This window comes from Urtica dioica, chromosome 4, assembly GCF_054948205.1.
Source record: "Urtica dioica subsp. dioica isolate 48M chromosome 4, U.dioica_male_clone48M_v1_H2, whole genome shotgun sequence".
Classification (NCBI taxonomy): Eukaryota; Viridiplantae; Streptophyta; class Magnoliopsida; order Rosales; family Urticaceae; genus Urtica; species Urtica dioica.
In genome coordinates this window covers 10,289,223-10,298,323 of record NC_142759.1, presented here as the reverse complement: position 1 = coordinate 10,298,323, position 9,101 = coordinate 10,289,223, and the positions used below count along the sequence as shown (strand labels likewise).

General features: G+C 37.7%; 1 protein-coding gene across 1 annotated transcript; it reads right to left on the bottom strand.

Annotated features, from left to right (window-relative positions):
- Positions 1–3,008: 3,008 nt before the first annotated feature.
- On the bottom strand, positions 3,009–5,523 carry LOC149400281 (cytochrome P450 78A6-like). Its single transcript, XM_089612696.1, has 2 exons — positions 4,436–5,523; positions 3,009–3,896 (listed from the first exon to the last, which is right to left on the bottom strand). The coding sequence occupies exons 1-2, from the start codon at positions 5,390–5,392 to the stop codon at positions 3,258–3,260; spliced, it is 1,596 nt and encodes a 531-aa protein (XP_089468822.1). The 5' UTR covers positions 5,393–5,523; the 3' UTR covers positions 3,009–3,257.
- Between the last annotated feature and the right edge of the window lie 3,578 nt (positions 5,524–9,101).

Sequence of the window (9,101 nt, the reverse complement as noted above, 5' to 3'; positions counted from 1 at the left end):
AATTGTGAATGGTCGATTTTTCTCTTACTTCATTTATTTCTTAGTTGCTCTTAGGTTTTACTCCGGTTATGGCTTCTTTTGTCGCGCTGATTATCGTTGTCTAATAAACTTAACGCATACAGTATATGATTATTATACAGTATAGATATATAATTTAATCAGTAGCGCATATATATATATATATATATATATATATCTATTATATAAATTTTATTTAATCATATATTGGTTTTTGTATACAATATACTGATTATGTGATATTGTATACAGTATACTAATTATGTGATATTGTATACAGTATACTAGTTATTGTGTACTGATAATGTAATTTAATCACATAATGACGCTATTGTATACAGTATACAGATTATGTAGCATACAATATACTGATAGTGCGATTATTGTACACTGTTAGCGTCAGAGTTACAGCTACGGCGACGGCAAACATATTTGCATACAATATATTGATAATGTGACTATTATACACTTAGTGTCGGAGAGGAGCGTCAAAGCCACGTTGACGGCGGAGATGACCTCCTACAGACCTTCGAGCTTCGACGTGACGGCATGGAGCTTGGCACGCTTTTGCGTGTCGTCGATCTGATTTGTATACCGAGCGCTTTTAATAAGGGCATTTTGGTCCTAACAAAATAAATTTGTCATTTTCATAAGATTTTAAAAGGTCCGCTATTTTTGTAAAGAAACAATCAAAATCCGATGTTTCCGTAATTTTCTCTAGCTTATATAAGTATATATTTAATATTATAAACTACACACATAAAAAATTTAAAAAAAAAAAGAAAAAGAAAAAGAAATTGAAGGGGTTCACTTCTCACATATATCCACACACCTCACTACTATACTTTGATTCAAAATGAACATCCATCCTCTGCAATGGGACCTAGGACCTAGAGATATAGGAGGAGCTCGATATTTCAGTCGAGCTCATTCTTCAAGATGAGGAATCGAACATCATGTTAGGCCCACTTGAGAGGAATGGGCCGACCTTTGAGATGGGCCCGCTTGATTGTCAATGGCTCGATCAAATGGCGAGCCCATTTTCAAGGCAACTTCTAGTCCTCCGAGTCTCATGGTCTGACCTTTATGTTTGGCCCATTTGAGAGCAATGGTCTGGCCCCCAATCTAAGCCTATCTTTCGGACAAGGGCCCGACCTCGGTTTCGGGCCCTCTTAAGGGCGAGGAACGAATCTTCAGCCTAGGCTACTTTTTCAAAGAGAGGATTTGGCCTCCATGTCGGGCCCATTTGAGCCTAGGCCTAAAACTATTGTACGGGTCCTTTAATGAGACTGATACTCGAACTTTGTGTTTTGTCCATTTCCTCATTGTGATATTTTTTTATAAGTTTAGTTACTTGTGCCAAGTGATGGTATTGAGCATTGAACTTGGACCTTTATCTTATACTTTATTTTTTTGACGTTTTGGATGGATTTGGTTGTGGTTCATCAAGAATCTAGGAAAAGAGCTTTCAAAGTCTCGCTTTGTTGTTTGTCTCCAAGCACATATTCTTTTGGTAATAGGAAATGAATGTTCGGGGTCGTAGCTCCCACCGCAAGGCTTCTAGGATCCCATGGATGAATCGGAGTCAATAAATATTTTTGAGCTTCCTTGATCGCTTTGTGGAGTATTGTGCGTTTTCTAACTTCTTCCTTTTAATTTGAGATTTGTAACCTCACATTCATAATTATATCATTTTTAAATAGCCTATGGCTTGAGGTATGTGAGGCCGATGATCTGCTTGATTGGTTGGACATGAGATAGGCACTAGAATTTTCTATGTGGGTCATCTTTGGTGGATTGAGACAAACCACTCTACTCACGTTCCATTTTAGGTACTTAATCCATTGTGTCCCCTTCATATGAGGCTAGTTCCCATCTTCTTTGTAATCTATGTCGATGTTTTCTTCCGTGCTAGTTTTTTTACATCTTCATTTCGATCGTTTGGCAGCTGATCTGGGTGTCTTTCCTTAACTTGGTTTTCTTGTTGTAGAGTGCCTGCTTCATTATCGCCTCTTAATCATCTTGCATCTTTGACTACTCTGGTATGATAGATGCATCTTACAATTGCCTACCTTTATAGTCTCGACAACTTCAGTTGTTGTAGTTGGCTTTTCTTCCATGTTTACTTGAAAAGCTTATATAATAGTATTACATGGTTGAACAACATCTCTTATCCTTATAAACCTTTCCTTGAATTATGATATAACCGTTATGTTTGTACCTAAAATTGACTTAACATATGAAACGAATTACTCAATACTCGACTCTCATTTCCTTGCATATCGAATTTCTTGAGTTTTTGATGAACTTACTCTCAAGATTAGCTTGTATATTGATTTTCAAATGTTTTTATTCGTTTGAAGTAAGGTTATGATGACGAGAAAACGGCCCCTCATTTTAGTCCCTTAAATTACATTTGAGCTTTCTATTTATAGGCCTCCAACTAGTGAGACGGAACAAGCTCCCTTAAATTACATATCTACTTCTTAACGAATTATATATCCTAAGCCTTTAGTTCGATCGATCTCTAATCACTTTTCGGGTTTGGCTTTATCTTTGATCGAGCTTCGTTTTCTTATAAGCTCTTATTTGTCATGCTTCCAAGATTCGATATTTCATCCAAACGGGCTTATCTTGATTGTGTTTCCACAAAATAAAATTAGTCATACAAACATTCAAGCGTGGCCATAAACTTACAAAATAAATGTGGCGAGCGATTGCATACTAAGAACCATGGTTTGTCCTCAAATAATCTTTGAATCGTGAGTCTGCTCAATTTGTGGTTCGTCAAATCAAGCACTATAAAAAAAAATAGAATAAAGACTAAGAACGGGACACTTTCATGCAGATATAACATTGATTATCGATTCTTCACCTATCATCGAACACCATCAATATATATATATATATATATATATATATATATATATATATATGTATAATGTATATATATATATATATATATATATATATATATATGTATATTTAAATTGTGAAGAACCAAAAGTATGAATCGTCTTTATTATATACGTAATTACAATACAAGAAACACATAATGATACATTACATATACTAATAATTATGAAATAAGCGACAAATTAACAACTTATAATAGAACACTAAGTAATCATACGCAGTATTTTATTTTATTACTTTCTCGATATTTTCTTAACTTCTTTTTTTTATCAGACCCTTTTATTTTTCATATTTTTTTGTCACTCACGCCCAGGAACAACAATTTAATAAGATCGGTTTAGGATCGCGTGCCTTGGGCGCACGTTAGCACGCAGCGGGTTGGCCAACTCGCAGGACAGCCTGAGTACCTCCGAAAGGTCAACGCCGGTTTGACCGGTGGGTTTGGTCCACTGAAACTCGTGCAAGAGCGTGGCGACCCAGAAGCAGACCGTGGTGAAACCCAGCTTCATTCCGGGGCAAGCCCGACGACCCGACCCGAATGGCGCGAGCCTCATGTCCGACCCGAAGACAGAGAACTCGGCCTCATTCTCGCGGCCCATGAACCTCTTGGGCTTGAACTCGTCCGGGTCGGCCCAGAACTCGGGGTCACGTGAAATGGCCCACATGTTGACCATGGCGGTGGTCCCCGCCGGCACGTGGTGGCCGTCGACCGTCGTGTCTGTGAAGGCGAGGCGGGCCCACGAGAGAAGTGGGCCCGGGGGGTGGAGCCTGAGGACTTCTTTCACCACGGCCGTTAGATAGGCCAGCCTTGGCATGTCGGACTCATCGACGGCTCTTGATCTCCCCACGACTGTGTCCAGCTCCATCTGGACCGTTGATTGGACGTCCGGGTGAAGGATCATTCTAGCCAGGATCCACTCGATCAGCGCCGCAACTGTATCGGTCCCTCTGAATATCATTTCCTGTGACCAGTAACATATTTAATATAATTATTAAAAACCGTTAAATTCGCGTCCGGACTGACTGATTATTTCTACTGTTTGTGTCAAGATTCTAGTTGTTAAAAAAATATCTAGTATTCGAATAAAAAACATGTCTGGTAACGATTTATCTTGGCTTGTGAAATGTTTGACAGACTAAATATGGTTTGTACGGATTATAATAATAAAATGCTTCCAAAAGTCATGCGTCATTATATAAAACTTGATGACCACAATTTTGCTTCCTATTTTTTTCTTCCATATTAATATATATTGAGGAAATAAGGCTGTATTAATTTATTAGGTCTCTTGGAAGCAAAAGAGAATCCTTTAAAAAAAAACTATATATATTCTTCACTTTCAAATTTATTTATAATATGATTTTCATATATATTTAATTCCTCCATGAGTGGATGGATCAAACTTATTATGGATATATTATTTCGAAATAGTAAAAAAATTGTATTTAGTTTTAAAGTACACAGCATATATCAATTTTGAGAAGAATAAAAGATACGTACCCAAAGGACGGCAATCATATCCGACTCCGACAACTTATCCTCTCCTTGCAACGCCAACAGAACGTCGACGAAGCTCCGACCCTCATCGCTCTCTCCGGCGCCTCTCCTCCGGCGCTCCGCCACGATCCGGCCGACGAAGCTCTTGACCCTTGGCGCCAGCCTGGAGCACCGGAGGCCGATTCTCTGGATGTCCAGCTCCGCCGCCCAGGGGAGGTGGTCCGACCAATTCACCGTCCCCAACATCTCGTAGCCCTCCGCCACGAGCCGCCCGAGCTCCTCGCCGGCGGCTTCGGCCGCCACGCCGAAGACGGAGCCCATCATGTTGGCGAGGGAGGCCCTCTTGAGGACGTCCCTCACGGCAGCGCCGCCGGCGACGGCGACGGTCATCTCGGCCGCGATGCGGCGGCGCTGGGGCTGGGAGGCGGCGATCTGGCGGGGGCAGAAGAGGTGGTTCGCCGAGATGCGTCTCAGAGTCCGCCAGTAAACCCCGTACGGCGCGAATCCGATGGCTCGGTCGAACATCAGCCTGTACGCTGATTCTTTTACCGGACGGTCAACGAAGGCCGGGCTCTGGAGAATCTCCTTTGCCACGTCAGGGTGACACGTCACCACCGCGCGGCTCTCTCCGAGGCTGAACGCCATGAGCCTCCCGGCGCCAAGTGAGCGCGCGGCGGCGAAGAGGTTTCGGTGGGCCAGGTTGGCCATCAGGTTCATGCTGCCTATAACTGGGAGCCCTCTCGGGCCTGGGATTATCTTGTCGTTTTTGTGTTTGGGGTGTCGTTTGTGGTGGTGGCGACCCCAAGCTGGGCCGCCGGGGTGGGCCCAGTGGAAGAGGGCCGTAGCGAGCCAGGCCAGGCCCATTAAGAGGAGGAGGAGCCATAACAGGATTTGGCTGTTTGAGGAGAGGGATTTCGAGAGGACGGCGAACATCCATAGACTTTCCACGTCACTCGTCATGGCTTTGAGTTTTTGTTTTTTTGTTTTTGGTTTTTTTTTAGTATGTAAGAACAGAGAGGATTTGTTTTACTATCAAGAGAGGAATAGAGAGCAGGAATGTGTTTTGGCTCGTGAATTTGAAAGGTTTATGGGATGGGGTATTTATAAGGGAGTTATTGTTATTTTTTTTTTTTTAATCGGATTAGATTTATAAGGAAGTTACTAGCTAGGACAACAAAGTGCAAATTTAATGTTTAAAGTGAAGTGAAATTTTTCTATTAATATTGACAATTTTTTTTATTTGTAGTTTTATTTTGGGTATGTATTGTACACTTGCATGTGACATGAGCATAAGGAAATATAGTTCTTAAAGCAAGAGTTAAATATGTGACCTGAGTTGGTGGTAGCTAATTTCTTAATCCAATACATAGGTTGATTGAGAGGTTTTGGATTTAAGCTTTATGTGGTGTAGAAATGTATGTCCCTTTACGTGTAGATGATTTAACCTTTTCAATTTAATATTTTTGTAGTAAATTATGCAATCTTGACTAATAATATTACTTGCGTTTGCACTGTTAATATATCATTTAATTTTGATTAATGGTATCATTTTTATATATATATATATATATATGCGTGTGTGTGTGACATGAGAGATTAAGGATAATTTTTTTTTAATATTTGAAATATAATTTTTAATACAAACAGTTAAACTACCAGGAATGGAAGTGGTCCTTTATTTATTTAACGGTTTTTTTTTTTTTGCTAGTTTATGCTAAGCGCCGCCACTAGCACCGAGTGACTTTTGATGCCGTCGCGTCCACGCGCTTTACCCTGCATGATAGAGCTTTTGTTAATTTTTTGTTTTAATAACAATAAAAGTCGTCATAGTTAAAAGATCTTGACAAAGGCAATATTTCCTTTCCTCCGTTTACTGAAATATCAAGGTAATTACCTAAGCAGTTGATATATGCGTATAGATTTTTTTTTTTTTTTTTTCTTTAATGCTATACCTAATGCGGCCATAATAAATCAAAACAATATTTATGGCATTAACTCAGTAATCTCTAAAAAATAAATTTTCGATCTTAATTAACTCGGTAATCTCTAAACTTTTATTTACAACATTAGCTACAAATACTATGATCGACGAGGATCGACAATACTGTTAATTGTCATCTCCACAGAAATATGACCTCCTATCATTGAATAGGTTTGAACTTGTGAATTGTTGATGTCATTAAAGACTTGGCCCGATATATCATAATTTCTCCCAAATAATTGTCAATGAATTGGATCGCAATACCATTATCAAAATCACAAGGACATAGCTAGACCATCACCATACAGATCTAGGTCTCCGCAATTTGATATTCTTGTCGCACGAACCGAGCACAAAATTTATTGACTTATTGCATTATTTAAAAAAAATTGTTTCAGTTTTAAACATTGTTTTAGCAGAATGCAATAGCGTAGCTCTTTCATTAACGACTCTCTAATTAAAAAAATGGAGAATTACCGAATTTGTCGACTAATTGCATTCTTTAGAAAGAATGTTTTTTTCATTTGAAACAAAGTTTTAACATAGTGCAATAGCACTTTTCTTTCCCGAGAAACAAGGTCTCTCCAATTAAAAAAAAAAGAGAAAATTTAAGGAATAGTATTTTTAGACTACAACATTTTAAAAATATAGTAATTTTCAATTTTTTAAAAGTAATGTTTTTTCGAATTGTAAACCATTATTTGGAATAATTTTTTTTATAACTAAAACTATATATAAACAATAAAAAAAATAAATTAAATAGAGCCAAACCAAAAATAATTTTTTTAAATGTGTAGATATCATAAAAATTATTTGTTTATAATTTGAAAATAACATTTTCACAATAAAAACTTTAGACGCTATTCTTGCAGTAACTTTGAAAAACTCACTATGAGATGCAATTTCCACATTAAAAAAACACCAAGACAAACAAAAATATTGGGTGTCATCTAAAATAATGTGCATTTGTTCTAGTCCAAGCCTAGGAGACAAGACTTGCACTACGCACACTTGCGCACAAGGCCACACTGAGCAACCCGAGGAAAAGTCACACGGTACAACTCAAGGAAAATGCCGCGTGAGTCGTGACGCAATTGCCCTCCCTAAACGCTCGGCCTTCCGGTGCACAAGCCCTAGCGGCACGCCTCGAGCTAACCTTGCTAATGCCGCGCAAGGCGCCTCATTTATCGGCCTTAATTTAATTGGATTAATGTCCTTTTTGTTTAGTCTTTGACCTCTTTTCTAATGGTAATATCATTTTGGTGTGATTTTTACGCTAAATATAGAGTAATTTTACACTAATTTAAGATTTTTCTCAGATCGTACTAAACTATATTTTACACCAAATAGAATATGTTAAGAATATGCTTTTAGTTTAACAAATATAATTTTATATCTAGTAATTATATGTTTAATCTAAATTATATACACTTTAATTATTTAATATGAATCAATTAGATTAATTAGAGTTGTCCATTGACTTAGCTTATCTTTAGTTGGTATCCTTGGCTTAACACCCATTTGACTACAGTTGTTAACAAATAATAATAAAAATAATAATAGTTCGTTAGGAATCCTAGGTGGTGTGACCCAAAGATGTCGTTAACGTTAGATATGCAGTAAAAACAAATATTCCAATCAGCTTAAAAAAGAGTGCAATTGGTCAACGGTGAAACCAATTAATCACTTTTTTTTTTTTTTTTTTTTTTTTTTTTTTTTTTTTTTTTTTTTTACGAATTGGGATTTTAGGAGTAAATTTACAACTTTGTGTATAACGAGATAGCAAATAAAAAGCGCGATAGCAATTTGATGTTTAACAATTCATTTTATATTAATTTGGTATGATAGACAAGGCGACATGGGCAATGTAAGTTTCAGGTTCAGTGTTATTAGACACGTGAGGGATTATGTGGCTGGGTGTTGTCGGGTTAGAGCCATAGCGGTTGCACATGATGCCCATGCACTTAGTGATTTTTATTTTTATTTTTATTTTTATTTTTAAAGAAAATTCTCGTTTACATTCAAGATTGATTTCGGCCATACAAAGACTTTGCACAGAGGTCGATACCTCATACACATCAAAACAAAGAGTTGAAATGCAAATGAGAAAATAGAAGACTGACAACAAAACAAAGAACACAAAAGTACTCTATTTCGCCAAATATGTCAATACTTGTCACGAACTCTTTTGATCCATTTAAACAAAGATGTTCTGCAAATTTTTTTGATCCAAAGGTCATGAAAGCGAGGAATGGAGCTGTTGAGCCGCGAAGGAATCGATTGTCGTCGCCTGGTCGAGCCCAAATGGAGACGACAACAACAGATCTGAACATATATGCCATCCAAAACAGAAAACAGAGAAATACTCAGATCTCAAATCTGAGTCTTCCTATTAGAGCAGTGCAATTCCAGTTAGTTATAAGCAAGGTTTAAAATGCCGTTTTCGTTGCCGTTTCGAGGCTCCTGATTTACGGAAAGCCGTCATGCCGATGGAAAATCGAACGGAAAAAAATGTGGAAAATGGCAAGTGAAATGCCGTTTTCAAATGCCGTTTTCCATGGAAAACCGACGTGCCGATGGAAAACCGAACGGAAAAAATGTGGTAAAATATATTATAAATATATACATACATATATTTTTCAATTTTTAAACATATATAAAGAAAATACATTATGTATATAATCTTTT